Consider the following 20816-nt stretch of genomic DNA (forward strand, 5'->3'; position numbering starts at 1 on the left):
TGTGGACCAGGAGACAGGCAGCAATTCAAGGCGGCGTTGTCGTGAGGCTCCCAGACGAGGCCACCTCTCCTACCCACAGTGTGATTGGCTCGTGCTAGAACGCCCTGCGGCTGCCTCGTGGTGTGCAGGTGTCACGGGAGCAGATGGACACCAGAGAGCGCGTCTGCACAGTTCCATCTGTGTGGCCGTGGCTCGTGGTGGCATGTCCAGTGCAGAACCGTGGAGAGAAGCGGCGACATGGCTACGCTTTCCCTGTGACTTGGTGGGGCAGCGTCGCGGGGGACGAAAGGGGAGGGAGGGGAGGTGAGCTGGTGACAGGTGGGGGGAGGTGGGGGCCGTGGGGGGCGTCCTCCCTGGAGGGCTCTCGAGACGGGAGGTGTGCAAGCGTCGGGTGGGTTTCTGTGAGTTTTGGTCCTGCTCACGGCGGACGGTCGCCAAGGAGGGCGGGACCTGAGAGGCGGGGCAGGAAGAGTGGAGTCTGCACTGCAGGCCCGCCTCTGCCTGCAGTGTGTAGAGCCGGTCTCAGAAAGAGCGCCTTGCGTTTGTGGGACATCTTCAAGGCTCCCAGGGCCTCGAAGTGGGACCTGGGTGCAGGGGTCCCAAGCTGAGCAGTGCAGGCCTAAAAGGGAACAGTGCCCCAGCCCAGTTTCCGGGAGCTGCCCCTCCCCGTCACCCACTGGAGGCTGTTGACCCATGTTGTGCGTGGAGCTGTCTGAGCCACTGCTGGCCGTTGGCAGGAGTTTCTCCGTGCCTGCCTGCTCCGGCCGTCAAAGGCAGCCTGTGCTGGTTGCTCTCACCTGAGCGGGCCCAGGGGTTGTTAGCAGAACTGGCAGTGCCCGGCCTGGACAGCAGGGGGCGCTGAGGCCACGCGGTTCCCTCCCTGGCCACTTGTCCAGACTTCTCTGCTCTGGAGGGAGAGGGGGCTTTGGGGGGTAGGGGACTTCGCCTGGTCCCTCTGATGCTGAGGCTGAGGTCGAGTGAGCTGCTTTGCACCAGCTCCCTGAGCTGTGCTGGGCTGGCCCCTGAGACTGACCCCCTACAGCAAAGGCAGCAGGACCCCAAGCTGGGCCTCAGACCTGAGACTGAGAGCCCGGTTGCCGGCTGTGGCCACTTGTCTGGTTTGGTTCACTCCTTCCCACCTCTGGCTCACCTTTGGGACACTCTGGGCGATTTCCAGAAGTCCCATTATCCAGGGTGAAATCTACTCAGACATTTCAAAACAAGCTCTTTTTACCCCTTTCTTACTTTTGCTGTTTTCCTATTTCTAGGGGAATTTAACTTTGAAGTTTTTGCTTATTTTTAAAAAAATTTTATTTAGTTTTTTGTTTTTGGTTTTTTTTTGTTTTTTTTTTGGCTACACTGTGCAGCGTGTGGGATCTTAGTTCCCCAACCAGGGATTGAACCTGCTCCCTCTGCATTGGACGCGCGGAGTCTTAACCACTGGACCGCCAGTTTTTGCTTTTTTTGGTTTTTGACATGCTAGTCTACTCTTTAAACTATGCACATAGGAAATTATCTTAATTCTCTTTAAGATCCTATTAACTCAGGGCCATATACTAGGTTTTCTCAGTACCTTGAGTGTCTCCTCATTCGGTGACTGGTTTTTGAACGCCTACCGTGTGCTGACGTTATTCTGGCTCTGTGGACAGCACTGGACAAAACTGACACCAACCCCTGCCCCGGAGGAGCTGGCCTCCCAGCAGGGATGGATGGACATGAGGGGCGGGAGGTGGGGCACAGGTGCTGCGGGTGAGTAGGAGGTGGGCAGGGCAGCTTCAGGGTTTGGAAAGGGTCCCACTGGCTGCTAAGCCGAGAATGAACAGTAGGGGTGTCGGGGCAGGAAGGGGGACAGTTAGGATTACCCTTTGGGCCGCATGGTGGTTCGGGTGAGGGGAGGGGTTGGGGAGTGGGGGGCTTGGGCCAGGTAGATGGCGCATGGTCAGACTTCTCACCTCGGCAGTGCTGTGGGGAGACTCGAGGGTCCCCATCCACAGGGGTCACAGCCGAGGCCCTGAGGCGGCCGCGGGAGGCCTGGGGTGAGGAGCTGGGATGGCAGGTGAGGCCGCGTTTCCTGAGCATCTCCCCATGGCGGTCACCACGGTCGCTGTGCACCCTCCTCCGGTTGTGCCTTTTACCCACTTAGCCTCTTCCTGGGGAAGTCTGGGCATCCCCGAGTGAGGGTGGTCTGGCCCTCGCCGGCCTCCTTGCCCTCGTGAAGGGGCGAGGGGCCGGGCAGGCTGACACAGGCCTGTCTCTGAGCTTGTCTGCGCTCATCTCCCTTGGTTACTTTGAACCTTGAGTAAAGCGTGTGTCTGTCCCCTCCAGGTCCAACTGTGCCCGGGGCTGGGCGGAAGCCTCGGGAAGCCCTGGGGGGTCCAGGGTATTAAGGAGAATGTGCCCTCCCTTTTCCAGCACTGGCGTGGGGCGGGGGATGGTGACTGGTGAGAGGCTCCTGGGGAGACAGGTGACTCTGCAAGGAACCCACAACAAAGAAGGAGCTCTTTGGCCCTGAGACCCCACCTGCAGCCCCTGGCCCTGGGATGCAGCTCGCCAGGGTCCCCAGTTCCCGCTGGATGCCCTCCCCTGCCTCTCATCTGTCCCTTCTGGCTGGAACCCCTCCCCAGCATACTCCCTGAGCTGCCCTGACCCGGGTCTGCGCACCCCACAGGGACTCTCATGCCATTTTTAGCTCAGGACGGACCCCCGGGCAGGTGCGGCCCCAGGGAATAGAGGCCTCTGTGTTCCTCCAGCTGCAGGACTCGCCCGCGGGTGTTGTCATCGGGCTTCCAGGCCGGGGTGCCCCCCAGACCCCCCTGCTTTCCGGCCATTTGCTCTCTTGTGGAGGTGCCAACAGGATGGCTGGCCTCAGCTCACAGAGGGGGCTGTCCTGTCAAGGCCGAGCTGGGCAGCTCCACGCCGTCCGCTGCCACCAGCCTTTTCTTCTCCTGCCCGAACCAGCACTTGCTGGGTTTGTCAGGGGCTGTGCTGGGCTTTGTGGCCCCGGGTCTGAAGCCGCCGCCCCTTGGCCCCAGGTCAACACTCCCACCAGAATAAGGAGGATGCAATGGTGGGTGTGGTTGGTGCTCAGAATGTCCTGGTCGCTTGTTCCAGGAGCTCCAGGCACCTCTCTTTCCCCAGGAAGTGAGCTGAGCTCTGGGCTGCCCAGGACACCATCTAGTACCGGGGATTCTGTGGCCAGATTCTCGCCCCACCCCTTCCTCTCCTTGCCTTACGGACAGCAAAGGAGGAGACAGAGAAAGCCTGAGGGACAGAAGAGCCCAGAGGGGACAGCTGCACCTGGACCCTGATGGTCCTGGGCTGCTTTCTGGGCTGAACGTGATAAACACGCCAAGTGAAATTGTTCTGCTTCTGCAGGGACACATATATTTCTGTCTGAAATGATTAGAATAAAGACAAGTTTGACACCAAAGTGGTAACCTGGGCGGCCCAGCACCTGGGTGCTAGGTTTTCCCAGGGTCACAGGAGGTCCTTTGCTTGCCCTGTGGGCGTGGCCTGTCCTGCAGCCTGTTTCCCGTCTTGGTCCCTGGTGGTCATCTCCAGGGTCTGTCTGGTGGGCCTTTGGGGCTAGGATGCTGCTGCCCCCCGCTCTGGCTGGGAGGCCAGCACCTCCGCCAAAACCCTGGGAATCGGAAATCAGCGAGGAGGATAATCAGGTCAGAGTCACGGGCTCAACTGATCACTGAAGACCCCATGGTTGTCTTTCCAGAGCCCTCCAGCGGGTTTTTCTCTGGACATGTGCTTGTGTGCACGTGTGCATGTGGATGGGTGTGTGTGTGCAGGTGTGCACGTGGATGGGTGCGTGCACGTGGATGGGTGCGTGTGTGCAGGTGTGCATGTGGATGGGTGTGTGTGCGTGTGTGAAGGTGTGCACGTGGATGGGTGCGTGTGTGCGTGTGTGAAGGTGTGCACGTAGATGGGTGCGTGTGTGCGTGTGTGCGTGCTGGAAGGGGAGGCTGGGCAGTGGAAAGGATGTCGCTGTGTCTAGCCCCGTGTTTCAGCCCTGCAGGCCTGCAGCGCGTACCTCACAGCTCCTCCCGCCATGACGTCTGTGTGCCCAGAGGGCCTCGTTTGTAAGGGCACCCCCCCTTTCTTTAAAGATGAGGTCCTGCCAAGGAGAGGGTTCGAAGCCCCTCCAGGCCAGGCGGGCACCGGGGACCCCGGGAGCTGGAAGGAGTGGCTTCTTATGTCCTGGAGCCCCCCTCCCGGGGTGGGGGCAGCTGCACAGAGGGAGAGGCGGGGCTGTGGGTCCCCTCCCTGCCCCTCCACACAGCCCTCCCCCCCTGTCCGCCAGCCGGCGAGGTCTCCCCCACCCCCCTCGCTGGCTCATCACAGCCCCCGGCATCCCCCATTGGCCTGTTCCTGTGCTCCGTGGTGGCGGAGAGGGTGACCGTGGCAGCCTCTGCTCCTTCCCCTCTCCTGCTTCCGTACATTTATTGTGTGAGAAAGCCTGTCTGAGGAAGCCCGAGCCAGTGCCCGCTGGTTATCTCGGAGAGTTCTGCCCGTGCAAAGAACACTCACGCTGGCCGTGTGCGAGTTTCTCCCACGGAAACAGAGTAAGGTGGGCTCGGCGCGTTCCGGCTGGCGGCCTGACCCCCAGCCCCAGGCCATCATCCCCGCCCGCTGGCCCATGGGCACCACTGCGCCCACAGCCCTGGACAGGATGTGTGCCGAGGTCCTCCCGGTCTAACACGCCAGGAGCGAGGGCCGTTCCTGGAGCCCCTCAGACGAGACCCCGGGCACCTGCTGAGGAGAGGTTTTGACAGGGAAGCACCTTGGGGAGAGCAGTTTATCCCGAATGTCCAGAAAGCTAGCAGGTAGCTCTGCAGTGATGCCTAGGTTCTGGAAACAGTTTTCTTTTTCTTTCCTTCTTGCCTTTTAAAACCAGGACCTGCCATGGCCCCCTCGTGTTCAGGTTGTGTCAGGTGTTGGGAGGCAGACGGCAGATCGTGGAGCGGGGACCGAGACCCCGAGACAGGTCTTAGGAACACGGCAGGTTCCCGGGGCTGGCCCTGCACACGCGTGCACGTGGAGCTCACAATAGACTCGTGAGCCTCTGTAATTAGCCGGCGCACTGCACCACGCTGCTAAAAACAAATTCTCTGCAGCTGCTCTGCCGGCTGAGCCATTACCCCTATCAGCTGAAGGTTTATTCTTCTGATTTGGTAGAGGAAATAGTTTTAAAATGATCTCACAGCGTGATTTATGTAAACGGATTTTTTTTTTGTTTGTACGAGACAATTGAGATAGAGTCTGAATCCCTGGCAAACCACAGCTTCCTGCAGTGTCCTGTTGCCATGGGTTACGGAGGGAGCGGGATGGAACTTCATCTGAAATGTCTTTAAACTTTCTGACGTGCACAGGCGTGTGGCGGGGCTGCATGGTGTGTTTTAGAGCTGCGTGCCTGGTGCGGGTCAGAAGTTCTCCTGTCTTAAGATGAATTTGGAAAAAGGGTTGCCAAAGGAGACTCACGTTTTAAACAGTCAGCAGGTAAGCTACTCCAGATGTTTCTTGTCACTTAAACGGAATTGTTTAAAGGAAACTTGGCATCTTGGTTACTGCTTTATTTTCAGCCTGTTTAGAGAATGGTAGCTTTTAAGTGTAAACTTTGAAAATGTCTTTCTTGTGTCTACATCATGGAGCCTGAAGTGAGTCCCGTGGAGGTAAAAGCCCGGCTCTGGGACCACAGACCAACACCCAGAGCGAGGCTGGGTTGGGGGTCGGTCACACCGGGTTCCCCCCGCAACCTTTTGGGGGGACGCTGCCCGCATCCTAAGTCAGCCTTACAGAGAGCATCCATGTTTCCTTGCCCTTACCATCGTGATTGTAATAGATTTTGAAGATGAGTGAATTAATTTTGTTGAGATATTCAATTTCGACCAGATACCTGTATTACAATTTTTCTTACTCTTTAAATTACTGTTTCGTAGCTAACATTTTCTCTTGTTTAAAATTGAAGTGTAGTTTTCTTTTTTTAAATGGATTTACAACGTGTTAGTGTCGGCTGTACAGCAAAGTGGTTTGGTTGCATATATCTAGCATTTTAAAATGTAATGAGCTGGTTCTGCTTCATATACATACATGGGGAACTACTTACTGGCAATCGTGTGGAATGATTGATTAGTATCTAAGCTTATAGAGTTGAACTTACTATAAAATGTTTTTAAAAGATTTGAGATTAAATTAAAAAAATAATTTTTAATTTCCTCTCGTGGCTGTGCTGTGTTGATGTAAAGGCAAACATAAATTTAAATTATTTACGAAAGATTGTTCCCAGTTACTGGGTACCAGTTTAAATTCATTCTTTTCTGAGAGTTGTTTCATCTTAAAATGTTCTCCTGATGTCTAGTTAGAGCCTTCTGTAGAGAACAGCAGGAGGAACTCCTTGCTCAGAAGTGACTGGTTTGGGTGTTGGGTTTAGGAAAATGACTGCATCATTCCCTTTAAATAGAAAATAGAAGTAGGTCTGCTGGACAGGCCAAGAGTCCTGCCTGTGAAGGAAGTGCAGATTTTAATGGATTTTAAAAATATTTACTATGTATTTTGAAAACTCCTTGTACTGATAAAACTCACTTGAGAGGGTGGGCTGGTGGCTTCGATGTTTACGGGAGAGCCTGCTGCCTGCCTGCCTCTGGCCCTCTCTGCAGGAGTACTGACGTTTCCTGTCCATTCCATTTCACGTCCTGGTGGAAGAGGGAACTTTGGATACACTGTGTCCGATATATGCACCAATTGACCAGTTACTAACTTGTACATATATGTAGGCTGCATTTTCGTTCCCATGGTATATAGAAGCAAGTTTTAGAAAATGTTTTTTGAGTGAAAAAAAACATCACTAGGAATCTGCCTTTTCCTTGCCTACATAAATGATTTGGATTCATTTTGAAATTTTGCAAATGCTCAACCCAGCAAATAACAAAATCTGGTTGGTAAGGTCATATTTTAAGCAATAGGAAATGGGCTGGAAGGTGGTAGGGCAGTGTGCAGTCCTCCGGCTCTGGCCGGCTCTGCCCGCGGGCCGGTGGGAAAGGGGGCAGAAAGCACCATGGCCTCCAGGTCAGTCCTAGTGAGAGACGTCTTGGGGTGAAGGGCAGTAGGGCTGGGGGGCCTGTGTGGGAAGGCCGCCCTCCCCTTGCCAGCTCTGTGCCTCCCCCGAGCCTCAGATTGTCCATTTCTACCGTGGGTGTGTCACGGGAACCCTAGGGCCCCGTCCACAGTGTGCACGTGCTCAAGGAAAGCCATGACTTGTGAAGGGCGCTGTGTCTCTTGTAGCGCCTTTCATCTTGGAGAGGAGAACCCGTGAGCCTTGAGAGGAGACATCTCCCGTAGCCATCTAAGAAGCGCACAGGGAAGCTGATGGATGCGGACCCGGCAGGAACGCAAGGCCCTCACTGGCCAGATGAACCTGTTGGTTTCCCCATCTTTTTTTTTTTTTTTTTGCGGTACGCGGGCCTCTCACTGCTGTGGCCTCTCCCGCTGCGGAGCACAGGCTCCGGACGCGCAGGCTCAGCGGCCATGGCTCACGGGCCCAGCCGCTCCACGGCATGTGGGATCTTCCCGGACGGGGGCACGAACCCGTGTCCCCTGCATCGGCAGGCGGACTCTCAACCACTGCGCCACCAGGGAAGCCCTCCCCATCTTTTAGGAATGAGGTCCAACATGAGTAGACTTTGAAATGTACCTGCCCCTTTGCCAAAACAACGCGATCTATCATATTTAAACCACACTACGATGGGCTGTTACAGCCTCAGGGGCTAGTAAGATCGCATATTGAGGAGGCACAAGAAATTGTTGCGGGAAGAAGGAAAGCTTAGTGGGCTCCCTCTCTGGACCCCCTTGCGGACCTTGGAGCGGTGCCCGAGCGCCCCTGCCGTGTCTGACTGGCTCACTGGGGTGGGGGGCCGCGGCGGTGCTCCGTGCTGTGGCCGGGCTGCGGCCCAGGAGGGCTGCGACAGAATTGGCCAAGTGCCGTCCGGCGAGGCAGCCCTACCAAGCAGAGGGCCGGGCCGGAGAGCTTGGTGACCCCGCGCCACCGCAGCCCGCGGCAGGCTCCACACCACCTTCTGGGCTGTGGGAGCAGCCCCCCGTGAGGTCGGGGCCCCGGGCACCGCCGTGGGCACCACCTCGGCCGACCTGACCCTGCGTCCCCGCTCTGCTCTCACTGTGCCAGACCCACAGTCCGCGTCCACAGCACCCAGTGCCGCTGGGCGGAGATGTCTGGCCTGCTTGGGCATCCACTCCGGTGGCCCGGCTGCTCCGGGAGGGCGCTCAGCCCTGTGGGTCCCGGGCGTGCATACAGGTTCTGCCGCGTCGCACTTGGGCGGTCTTTGGGAGAGTCGGGTGTGGCAGCTCCGTGCGGCCTTCCCTCTGCCCAGGCAGGTGCCTCTGGGCTCTGGAGTCCCGGGGAGAGAGCTTGCCTGACACCAGGGGCTTTACCCCTGCATGCGCTGGGCTCTGGATGGGATTTGAAAATAAAGGCTGCCCTGTAAAAAACGGTACAATAGTCTTTTCTGGGCGGCGCTGAGCAGGGAGGTGTCAGGACCGGCCGCAGCGGGCGGGCTGCATGGCGGTCAAGGCTGCGGGCGCCCGCTGAGGGGATGGCGCAGTCCAGGCCCAGCTGAGAGGATGCGATGCTGAGCAGTGCGTCCCAGGGAGGAGCCCTGGAGGAAGGCAGCTCCGTGTGCTGGGGCAGTGAGGACCTAAAGCGGGAGGCGCAGGGTGGCCAGGCGTGGGCCGCTGCTCCCTTCCCTGCAGAGCGCACGCCAGGACCCCGGCTGGCCCTCTGCTGGTTGCGGGCGGCGTGGGCAGGGGCAGATCTGAGCTCGCGCCCTTCTGTGGGCTGGCATGTCTGAGGCGCGGGGCCCGCTCTCTCTGAACCTCTCCGGGAGAAGCTTGATGGGTTGTCAGGGAGCCCTTCAGTTGACCGAGTTTCTTTTTAGCTCAGATGAGCTGACTTGTGCTCACTGGCCTCTCCCCCCACGTCGGCTTCTCCTGCTTCTGCCACCCTGGGTGGTCCTGACCAGAGCCGGGGTGGCACCGGGCTGCGTGCCCAGCGGTCTTTGCCAGCGGGCATCCCGTCGTGCTGGGTGCACCCCAGTCGCTCAGGCCTGCTCTGCCCCAGGCCTCTTCACCTGAAAACTGCATGGGGCAGTGGCTTCGGTCTGTCCAGGACCGTCCACTGTACCCCACTTGATCTGTGGGCTGCACAAATTCTTTTCTCCCTTTTTAACGCTCTGATTCTTGTTATCTGTAGAAGAAGAAGGCCTCCTAGTATACTTGAAGGAAATGATCATCTTCCCTTTTGTTCACATCTTCCTTTTCTTCTGTAAGGGGCTGGGTCACCTGGAACTGGGCTTCCCCTGCGTCCTGTCCCTCCTTTCTCTTGTTTGTTTGCGTGGCCGCAGGCGGCTCCTTTCTCCCGGGTCCCCTCAGTGAGCGCTTCTCCCCTCGACTCTGAGCACACGGTTCTCATCTGGCAGGTGTGGAAGCTGGGCCCACCCCCTCCTGAAACAGCAGAACCTGTCTGCATCCCAGCATCCCGCTGCTACTTCGAGGCTGCCCTCCCCACTCCACCTCTGCAGATCTGGAGATGCGTCCCTTAGGACGTGCGGGAGGCCTGGGGGAAGGGCCCAGCCCTGCTCCTGCCGGGGTCCCCGACCCCGGAGCCCTGCGGTCAGCAGGCCCCTGGGCTCGACCCTCCGAGACCTTCCAAGTCTGTCTGACCTTATACTTCCTCACCCGCTGGCTCTCCCACCTGGGGCCTTGGGGGCCCTGCTCGCTCTGCCCCACGTCGGCCCCCTTCTGTGCCATGCGCTCCGGGACACCTGCCTCCCCGGGATGGCGGGGACTTGACTTTCTGGATTAATCTCCAGCCCCTCGCATAAGCTCCTGGGTTGCAGGTTTGTGGTAGGCACCCTGCGTCTGGAGGAGTGCGCGTTTTGTTGAGTGAGTGGAAGCCGTCCCAGCGCGTTCCCCACTTCCCATGCTCCCTGACCCCCAGGGCCGGCGCCCCCTGCCACTGCCCCTGGCCCGCCTGGGGAGCAGGGGCTCCAGCTCTGCCGAGTAGAGGTTTTCAAGCGGTGGCTGCATCTTGGCCTCCATGAGAAAACGTTTCAAACGTTTCCTGGGTTTGGGCTCCAAGTTCAGAAGAGAGGGGGCTTCGGATTCTGTGGACTCTTTATCCAGAAGGAGCTCCCGGTGAGCGAGCCTGTCTGAGGCTATACTCAGTGCCACTTCCTGCCCAGGACATCCCAGGAGGCCAGCGTTTACGTTAACTTGACTTGTAGGAGTCCGGCTGTCCTGTGGGGATGCAGACATGAAAGTTGTCCCAGACCCTCTGAGACTTCCCGCCCTGTCTACACAGTGGGGATGCGGGTCTTTCTTCCGCTGGGCTGGCCAGTGTGGAGGGGGTCTTCGTCTTCATTTCAGCAGTGAGGCCAGAGGGTTCTCGTGTAAAGTTGGATGCTCACCCCAAACCCCTAGCGTTGGTGTGGCACCCGTGTGCTACCTCGTCCGTGTTCCTTTGGGCTTTTAAGTTTTTGTAGTGAATGATCTGAGGCTTCTCCAAGGGCACAGTGGAAATACTTGCCGTTAAATTCTTAGGAAAATGCTGTGATTGGGGGTTTTCGGTTTCTTCTGATTTTACTGGAGATTGAAGAGCTCTTTGGGGCACACACACACACAGGAGACGCATAGATTGTATTCTGAGCCGGGGCCCCTGCGCCCTCCGACTGCAGGCCCCCACTGCCTGTCCCCACCCCTCACAGGAAGCGCTGTGAGCTGCCTGGTGAGCCCCGGCCCGCCTTGTGTCCGGCCACCCCGCTGGTCGCTGGGCAGCGCTGAACACACCTGTGGTGCTGTCGTCCTGCTGTCACCACAGCCTCTGGATCGCAGAGACCCTCTGCTGTGAAGTCGTGGTTTGAATCTAGAACTCTTCCTTGCTGCACGTGAGCCTTGAGTCCAGCTATCTCTGGCTGAAACTGCTGGGAAGGAACAGTGCGGGGTGTGTGTGTGCACAGTGTGTGTGCAATGCTGTGGATCCTGGGTGGGCTGGGGCGCGGGCACTGCCCCTTTGGTTCGGGCCCCTCGAGGTCTATGGGAGGTCACCCCTGTGTCCTGTATGTAACCGGAGTACTGGGCGTCGTGGCTGTGGAAGGCTTCTCTGGAGAAGGCGTGGGTGAAGCTGCAGCCCAGGTAGTGGGCTCTCCAGGTGAGGCTGCAGGTGAGCGCTAGGGACCGGTTGGGGTGCTCCAGGCCAAGGGGAGGGAGAGGTTGCCTCTCTGCTCTCAGAGCCGTTCACACACGGCTTCCCCACGTTTGCACAGGTGCTCTCCACGCACCACCCCAGGACTACAGCCTGCGCAGGAGATGCGTGTCACATCAGGACACACGGGGTGTGTGTGCTCGCGTGCACGTGAGGCCGGGCTCTAAAACAGCGGAGACCCCGGGGCATTCGTGGTGTTTTGCTTTCACATTGTTCTATCCCATCTTATCTCATTTCTTCACAAATGCTGCTAACGATGCGCTGAATTGATTTGATAGCTCCTTGGAGGGTCGTGGCCTGCTGTGAAGGCCCCTGAGCTCTCGGAGCAGAGGGCGGGCTGGCATGTGGGTGGGACCAGCAGAGTGGCCCTCCATCCCTTGTCCGATGGCCCTTCATCCCGCCCCTTGTGGTCTTCCTGCCCCATACCACCTGCTGTCTTCTGTGCTCTGTCCAGCGAGCAGTCGCTTTAAAACTTAGACGATCGGGACTTCCCTGGTGGTCCATTGGCTAAGACTCCGCGCTCCCAGTGCAGGGGGTCTGGGTTCGATCCCTGGTCAGGGAACTAGATCCCACATGCTGCAACTAAGGGTTCTCATGCCGCAACTAAAGATCTCGCATGCCGCAACTAAGACCCGGTGTGGCCAAATAAAAATCAAATAAATAAATATTAAAAAAAAACAACTAAGAGGATCAAGCTTTTAAAAGGCCAAATAAATATAACTTAGATGCAAATTGAATTGTTAGATTCTTAAGGCTTTTCATCATTGGGATTATCTCTTTTTTCAAAATGTTTAGGCAAGTTACAAGCCTTTGGTCTCTTATTTTAAGAACCAGAGATGGTTATTTAATATTTCTTATGTTCAAAGTAGGAAATTTTGTCAGTAGCTCAAAATTGAAAATATATATCTGTATATTACTATGTATTGCGTCATTAGAAAATGATATATTCTCATAACTGCTATTGTCAAATGTTACTGACAGACTCGGTCTTGATAAACCAGAATCATATAGCACTCTTCATAGAAATTATCTAGAACGTTCAAAACATTAATTAAAAAGAAAATATCTGTGCACATGTGTGGCCCAGACACCTTTCCTGCTGGGAATAGATCCAAATCAGCTAACACTGAACTATCAGGTTTAAGAGGCTGACCTGAGGTATGGAGATTGTTTGAACTTAAATTACGTATCGAAAATACTTTGTAAGCTTTTAAAAGCAAATGTATTTACGTTAGTGTAAACCCCGGTCTTGGAGACATATCATAGACCTTTTTAGAGCTGTTTAGTTATGGTATGGGTTTAAGCTGCAAGCACAGAAAAATGCTCACTTTCCGGCACCTTTTAACCGGCAGCTTGTTTTCTGCAGCTGCACTTCTTATAAGAAGAGCGTGTGATATGGGAATGTGGGAAGAACCCAAGAAGTACAGGCTAATGAAAGCACGTTGATACAAATTATACTGAGTAACAGAACAAACGTTAGGCGAGTTAAGTGTTAGTTTGTGAAAATGTTTATAGCGGCCTAAGCAGGCCAGGAAATCAGGGGATGCCTAACGTTAAAAGTCACGGCGAGCTGCAGTTACGCCCTCTCACCCTTCGTGGGGGATCTTCTTTGGGAATTATCTGTGGGGGTTTCTGAACGTTTGCCATTTTCGATGCTTCCCCCGTCAACCAGGATGTGCTTGAAAAGTGCAAGCCAGGCTCAACAAGGGTAATTGGATCAGAATTGGACGTGCCGATCCCAAGGTCAATAGAAACGATTTGGGGGTGGCCTGCCTTTCCCCCAAGGCTGTTGTCGGCAGGTTGCTTGCCTGCACCGTCTCATCTGCCCCTACGCCAGGCACTGGCCCCCTCCCCCGCCCCCTCCCGTGACAGCACCTGTCGCCCTGTGCTGCGCTGTGTCACCTCTTTCAGCCTCACCTCCTCTGATATTGAAGCCCCTGCGATGTGCTCCGTAGCCTGCTTCCGTATCCTTCTCAAAACGGCCAAGGAATCAGACGCTGACTAGGGATCCAGCGGGCCCTTTTGGGGGATATCTCATGTCGGTTCACGTGATGGCCCAGCTCTGTCACTCCCAGGTGTGTGCTTATAAATAGAATAAATATTAGAGAGTAAATGGGAGAATTAGGTTAATGATAATTATACATTATTTGCAAATTAAGTAATCTGGTCAGGAAGTCATCATCGACTTCTCCAAAAGTATGGAAACTTGGAGGGGGCAGTAGTTTTGTGTCCAGGTGATATTAAGGTGCGTCTCCATAGAGCTCTACTTTCGGATTAACGTCTGGTTGGGATGGAGACAGTTGCCAGGATAACAAGTCGCGAATAGAGAAGGTGGGAGACGCGAGGCAGGGCTGCGTACCTAGTTCCGGTGATTCTTCTGCATTGATTCGTGTCAGGAGCCATCCCAGAGCAAACTTGCCTCTCGTCAAGGATTTCTGTGCAGAGCTTAGGGCCTTGGGTGGGCGGGGATATCCGGCCGCTCGGGGAGAACCCTCAGCACACAGAGGCCACCAGCCTGTGGCTCCACAGATGCCTAGTACTTGGAAGGCACTCTTGGCACAGCTACCCAAAGTGGGGAAAGGGAAGGAAGTACATCCTCTGAGGCTGTGGCTTGTAGACTTTGAGTCCCTCCTGGAAAATGCGGAACAACTGAGACTTGGACCCAGGATGCCTCTTCCTGGTGGGCATCGTGGAGAAGTTCCCGGAGGGATGGCCTGTGGGCAGAGCAGCTCTCACTCCTGAGGGGGTTTCGCTGGCCCTGCTGCAGGCTGGCCAGGATTTCCTCTCTGTGCACCCTCCCAGTGCAGCCTAGTCTCTGCTGCTTGTTTCCTGTGCCTCCTCTCTGTGCTGCCATCCGTGTGATTTCTTTCAGGTCTGTCTTCCAATCCCCAAATTTTCTCTTCAACCTCTAATCTCTGTTAACCTCTCTACTGAGTGTTTAATTTCAGCAGTTGTAGTTTTCATTGTCAATCATTCTGTTGGGTTATTTTTCATATCTACCACCTTACTTCCTCTTTTCTTTATTGCAACTTTTATTTCTTCACAATTTCAGATGGTTATTTGACATCTGTATTAGAACCTTCCAGTGTCTGAGATTCTGTTAATTGCTATTTCTGCTGGTTCTTTCTTGTGGTGGGGTTTCCTTGGGTTTGGGAGGGGGGAGTTTTGAATTGTGAGCTCACGTCTGGGCAGGCTCACACTCTTGGAACTCCTGTGGGCCTTCCTGGAGGATTTGGTTTGTGGCTGCCGGAGTTGGGGCTCTTTGCCCCACGAGCGTCCGAGTGAGTGGACACGCGCCGCTCAGCCCTGCGTCCTGCCTGGCGGCCTTGGCGTCTGCCGGCTGCTCTCTGTTCCCTCCCCCTCTCTCCTCCCTCAGGGGTTCCCCTTGCTTCTGTGGAGCAGCAGTATGTAAGAAAGCATGTTTGTTTCTGTGCTAGCTTCACAATGTGTCTATAAATCTAAAACTGCTCTAAAAGCACGTTTGGGGAACTTTACCTGGATCTGTTCACACTGCACCAGAGGGTCCCCCACGCTGGAGTCTGGTGGTCCCCCACGCTGGAATCTGGCAGCCCCCCAGCTGGAGCCTCTTCAGATGCGCTGAGCCCGCCCTGCTCGCCGTGTCCACGCTCCCCAGCCCATCCCGCCTCCCCGTGGGCTGCCTGCACTCAGCTGCCACCTCCTTCTTGGCTTCAGGCACACTCCTGTTTCCTGGATCTTGAGTTCAGTTCATTTTGGGGATACGTGTGAGATTTTTTACTGCATTTTGTTCAGTCTGCTAAAGCCTGAGACTTTAGATTTAGTCATGATTGTAACACGAAGTGAGCCACGTCCTTCACATTCGTGGATTTTGCATTTTATGACTTATTTTTCAAAATTATTATTGATAGTATTTCTGCTTTTGTGTATGGCCTTGCAGATTTTCTTCTCATAATCTCAAGGGAGTAATTTGCCTTTGATATTATTTAATTTACAACACGTTTGTAGGTGATTTGTTGTGAGCATGGGCAGCAGGACAGCCTCCCACAGTGCACTCATCCACCCTGGGAAGGAGACTCACCCTGCGCTTCTCGGGTGAAAACCAGACCCTTGGCGTGTGAGGGCTGGTGGTTCGCTGGGGCCTGCTCACTGCCTGCCTGTCTGGCAAGATGAAGGTTTCAAAGCTGGACCCACAATAGCCTGTGTGTTTACTATTGAAAAATATACGGATAAGGTACCAGGTTATAGTTCCAGAGTATTTCTGACCGAGGGCTCATGATGGTATGAAACGCTGACGAGCCCCATCCTAAAACCGTCAGGAAGCCTCTTCTTCTCGCTGTCAGAGGACAGACCCTTGGGGGCAGGAGGGTAGGTGTAAGTCCCACAAGGTGAGGGGCTGCGACCAAGAGGGTCCCTTGTCTTCCGTGAAGTCGAGGAGGCAAGGTCTGGGGGGCCCTGGCGCTGGCGACGGGAGGGCCAAACAGTGAGTAGGGGATGCAGTTGACGTGGTGGCTCTTTTCAAAATTCGGCCACAAATACATGCTTTCTGTCCCCCGGGGGGATGGGGCTTCCACCGGAAGCAGCTAATCTGGGGCATCTCTGTCCTCACTTGTTTGGCTTTGGCCTTAGGGGTCTTAAAACATGACCTCTGCTTGTTGGGGGTGCCCAGAACTTGGGAAGGGGCTCCCCGTTCACCCCCGACGCCATGCACTCCAGTCTCCCTTCCCTCTGCAGAGAGGAAGGCGTGCAAGGCCTGGGGGCTCTGCAGTGGGTTTATCCTTAGGGCGTGGCTTGGAGGTTTCCTTGCGCCCAGCCCAGCACTGGGCAAAGACGCAGAGGGCAGCACGCCCGCTCCGGTGCCCGGCACCGCACCAACGGCCCGCTGGCCCCTGTCCCTGCCTTGGGGCCCTGCCTGCCCGCTGCTCTCGGAGCTGTGCCTGTGCTGTGACCAGGACATGTCAACAAGGCAGCAGGTTGCCCTGCACTGAACCCACTCCCCTTCCCGCGATGAAGGCTCCCTGGTGTCTGTGCCACCGACACCCTCTCCTGCCTCCGCCCAGCTTTTCCCTTTCCCGACTCCTTCTCTGGAGCCCTCTCCCTCCATGTCCCAGGTGACCTTCCCTAGGTTGCAACCTCAGAACTGTTGACCCGCAGGTGGGTCCCCAGGGGGCCTTGCTCAGCTGTCCCCATCGGAGGATTGCTCAGAGCTCTTTGGGAGCCCAGCCCGCCTGTCGTTCCAGGACCTCCCTTGACGGCCTCCTCCCTCCAGTCCTGGCCTGTCCCCATCTGTCTGCTCAGGGTGGCTGGGCCTGGTGGTCGGGGTTGGCTGTGGGCGAGCCCCCACTCTGCTACCACCGGGGCCGTTTCACCCCTGCGCGGGCCGGGCCTCGGCGTGAGAGCGCCAAGCAGGGCTGTGGTGTGCCCAGGGCAGCGCCTGGCCCTGGACGGACAGTGGGCAGGGTGCCTGCCTCCTGGACCTGGGTGCGCCTCACGGACTCCAGCCCGGGCTGATCAGACTGAAGTTTGTAACGCTGTTCTCACTGAGGTTGTTACTAAGACGGCGATGTCAAACGTGTTGGGATTTGTCCCCAAGTGGAGATGGGCTGCTTCCGCCCGGCCTGCTCCCCGGCTCGCCCAGGAAGCGCAGGGACGCGCCCCAGTGAGGCGGCTGGTCTCCTGGACACCCGCTCCCAGAACGGGGACGGCCAGAGTCTGCTTTTGCTCCTCACGTGGTCGTGCTATCATCTCCTGACCTGTCATGAGGCCCAATTAACTCATGTCTCTCTCTCTTTTCTTTCAGTCTGCAACTGTGTCTGATGGTGGTAAGTCACAATTTCTGATGTATATTTTTATTATTTTTAACGAAGTTTTCAAATGTGGAGTGTATTTGCTGTTGGCTCACTCGTAACGATGTTTTCTTGGCCCTTCTGCATCCCTGGGTGGGGGGAGGGTTTAGTCGGGGCGAGTTTGGGGGCAGCGCTCCATTCCTCCCAGTGGCTGCCACCTGGGGTTTGGAAGCAGTTTATTGCAGGGACGTGCTGGGTGTGACAGCACCCTCGCCCGTCCCCTCGCATTCCTGTGCCAGCAAGTAAAGACCTGCTGCCTGCCTTGTAGAACTAGCTTGTAAACCAGCAAGTGGAGATTGTAGAGCTCTCGCTGAATTTGAGCAATTCTGCAAATTCGGGTGAGACGCTCAGTTGCTAAACTTCCCTTTCTTAGGAAAAGTTTAGTAGATAATTGGAGAGGTGTGGGATGAAGAGGAAGCTTACTTTCTGCCTTTAAATGATTTTGTTCAGGGGATTCTTTTAATGGGACTTCCCCGAAAAGCAGATGGCCAGAGATGTCCTACTTCACTTGAGATACTTCTCGATGTAACCCTTAGCATTTTAGTTCCGTGAGTTTTAAAAACCCTCCAAAATGATTTGGAGAGTTTCTTCCAAATGTTCCTTATTTCTTATAATACTCATAAAAGTCCTATGCTCACAGTTTTGGTTTTTTTTACTTGTTTTTAATTACTCTGTTCTGTCTATTGAGAGTTGAATTTTATAATTTGTCAAAATGTATCAGCACTTTATTTTCATTTATTTGCTGGCTGTGGGTCCCAAGTACTGCCAGAGCTGGGGAGTCACGGGGTTCAACGTTACCCTCTTTATTGTAAGCTAAAGAGAAACCAAGGGTTTCTGTTGTCCAACAACTACAGACTTCAGTCATGAGCCTTAGACAGGGTGGCAGATATGTGGCGGGGCTCGGCCTGGAAGGTGACGCCAGTCACCGTTCGCCGGCTGGGGTCAGTCCAGCCGTGGGAAGTACAAGAAATGTGCGCAGATACCTAAAGCTGAGGCCAGACAGATCCTAAAGTTTGTGTCTGGGGATTTATTTTTTTAATAAAAGGAATTATGTTACCTGTCTTATGTACAACAATAATCATGTCATTTAATCACCTTAAGCTAGGAGTGGGAAAAGCTTCCCTAATGAAAGGAAATAGGACCTGTGACCAACTCCAGGATAAAGTGAGTGGTTTTCACAGTGCTCTGTTCATGTTCACCTTTCTCCTGTGCGCTCATTTATCTTTTCTGCTAGAAGGCATTCATTTCTGCAGGACATTTATACATTTGAGAAGTTTATTTAAAATGTCCAATTTAATCATAATTATTAAGCTTTAATCATCTCTAAAGTTTTCTTCTGTCAGCGGTAGATGCAGGAACCCCGGGGAGTTTTATTATATGCTTCATTTTACAATTTTTGGAAAGTTAAACTTCCCAAGTGTGGGAAGCCCCAGACTCACAGCCCTGTGTCCTTTCTGAGGAAGTGGTGTCCTGGCTGGTGGCAGTGGTTCCCCTGCCCTGCTGGGGCTCCCCACCCCCAAGTCCCTACTTCTCTTCCTGCCTCAGGCCCCGGGCCACTCAGGATGGGCCCCTCCCTCATGAGTCCCTCTGCGGCAGAGCAGGGAGGGGGCAAGGTCGCTATTTCTTGAGCACGCCTTCAATTTCAGGGACTGCACCAGACAGTTGTATGTGTCCTATTGAGTTTTTCCATGCTTTTATTATTTTCCATCTTCAATTTCTTTTCTGATTACAAATAAGAAGAAAAAGTGATCTCATTTATTTTGCACGTTAGTTCCAGGAGGTATGTATTATATTCAGCCATCTTTACAGGTAAAAGCACGCAGGCAGAAAGAGGGTCACATAGACACCAAGTTAAGAGGCTGGGGCCCAGGCTCTGAGGTCTGCCTCACTGCAGATCCAGGCTCACGGTGCCCTGCTCCGCATCTCAGCCCTGGACCCTCCAGTTCCTGACACATGCTTCCTGGGGTCACCTTACCCCATCTGCGGTCGGGGCTGCTGAGAGGATCCAGGCACAAACTCAGAACGTGTGTCCACAGAGATGTTTCATGTTTGTGCTGAGCAGGAGATTCCGGCTCCTGGGGGCCTGGGAGCTCCAGGAACAAACTGTTTCTATGGGAAACGAGTCCTGCAGTGACTCAGGACCGGCTTTGGGGAGCAGCCTTTTCACAAGCTGCGCAGCCTCCACCTAGTCGTCGGCCTAGTTTGAGTGACTAATAGATCACCATTCAGAAATATTTTGTGTTCAGTTAACCTTGTCGGTGAGATCATTTGGACTCATTTAACTGTTGGACTCATTTCACACTTTATACTTTTATTATGTGTGTTCTCACCATATAGTTAGTTTTGTGGCTTTATTTTAAGGAAGTTGGACAATGCTACTTTCGCAATCTTTGTCAACCAGAAGTGTGTCTTTTCGATTTCTCAGGAGAGTGGCCCAAAGCCAGAGACCACTCTGTGAAGGAAGGATTAGAGGTCAGTCTCTGTGGAGGGCAAACCAGGACCAGGAGTGAGTCCAGGGAGGCAGATTCTACCTCAAGAAAAGGAAGAACATCCTAGCACGTGAGAGAGGCTTAAAAATGCAATGACCTGCCTTGTGGCAAATTGTCCAAACGCTTATTCACACCGGATCCCCCAGTGTGGGAACGGAACCCTGGGGAGCTGGTGGCCATAGCTTGGTGGCATTGTAAGGCCTTCCCGAGCAGAGGGGAGAGAGCCTTCTGGTCCCTGAACCGGGGGTTTGGCACAAGGCAGCTTTATTGTAATTAAAGTTTACTCTCTTATTTTCTTTCTTTTTTACTTTGTAGTACCAAGCAGCTTCGCCAGGACTTCCCCTCCCACCCAGCTCCCACACCCTGGAAGGGCCAGGCTGTCTCTGCCGATACTGGACCCGCCCTTTGAGGTTGGGAAGTTGGGGCATTAGGGAGCTTTCGAGTAAACGCCTGCACCTGCAGGCACGTGTCGGGCTGTGACCATGGGGGACGTGGCTCTGGCTCCTGGGGTCTGGGGTCTGGGGTCTGGGGTCTGGGGCCTGGGGCACGTCCTCTCTAGCTGCTTCATACACATACCAACCTAGCCTTTCCAACCTCGCTCGCTCTTTGCAAGCATGCTGTGGCCCCAGGGTCTCCCCGTGACCTTCCTCCGTCTCCGCCCCCTGCATCCCGGCCCCTCCCACTTCCTCCGTCTAAACTCCGCCCCTCGCGGTTCGCTCCGCCCCCCGGGCTGGCAGGCTTCCTCCCCTAGTCTCCCGCGGCCCCTCAGACGCATGGGGTCTCGGTGGGCTCCCACAGCACTGTCCACTGCCAGCGTGGTCTCCCCGGCCTGGGGCAGCGCCCCCCGGAGCCCTGCGCTGACCACCGCGGCCTTCACTTGAGCGTCAGCCTAGGCTTCATCTCCTTCTGACACTGCTGACGAGGTACCATCATTTTAATTATTTATCGGTGTCACTGGCTTGTCTGCTCCCTCCACCCACTGTGACCTTCGCGCGGTGGCTTCAGCACAGCGATGGCACGGAGGTGTTTGTCAAGTGAATATTGAATTCGGGCATTTACAGTATGGCAGACAGCAGCCAGGGCCTCGGGGCTAAGACCTGCGTTAGGCCGTTAGGGCGGTGGCTTTCAGTTTTTCCTTCTTCGTGAAACCCTCTCAAAAAACAAGCAAGCAAGCTTAGTAGAATCCCATTCTGTGAAACATGGCAGCAGAACTGTCTGCTGGAC

General features: G+C 55.0%; 1 protein-coding gene across 9 annotated transcripts in view; it reads left to right on the forward strand.

Annotated features, from left to right (window-relative positions):
- RGS12 (regulator of G protein signaling 12) overlaps positions 1-20816 on the forward strand; it is a 98623-nt gene that overhangs the window by 33515 nt on the left and 44292 nt on the right. For 6 of the 9 annotated variants that reach the window (XM_089911443.1, XM_089911447.1, XM_089911445.1 and 3 more), the window contains exons 4-5: positions 17058-17079; positions 19908-20002. In XM_089911443.1, the coding sequence (XP_089767569.1) occupies positions 17058-17079; positions 19908-20002 (117 nt within the window). The remainder of the gene's footprint in view (positions 1-17057; positions 17080-19907; positions 20003-20816) is intronic. The other 3 variants (XM_089911448.1, XM_089911449.1, XM_089911451.1) reach the window with 1 other exon arrangement.

The sequence above is a fragment of the Delphinapterus leucas genome, chromosome 5, assembly GCF_059928025.1.
Source record: "Delphinapterus leucas isolate spDelLeu-1000000601 "Yukka" chromosome 5, BTC_Dleu_Yukka2, whole genome shotgun sequence".
Taxonomy (NCBI): domain Eukaryota; kingdom Metazoa; phylum Chordata; class Mammalia; order Artiodactyla; family Monodontidae; genus Delphinapterus; species Delphinapterus leucas.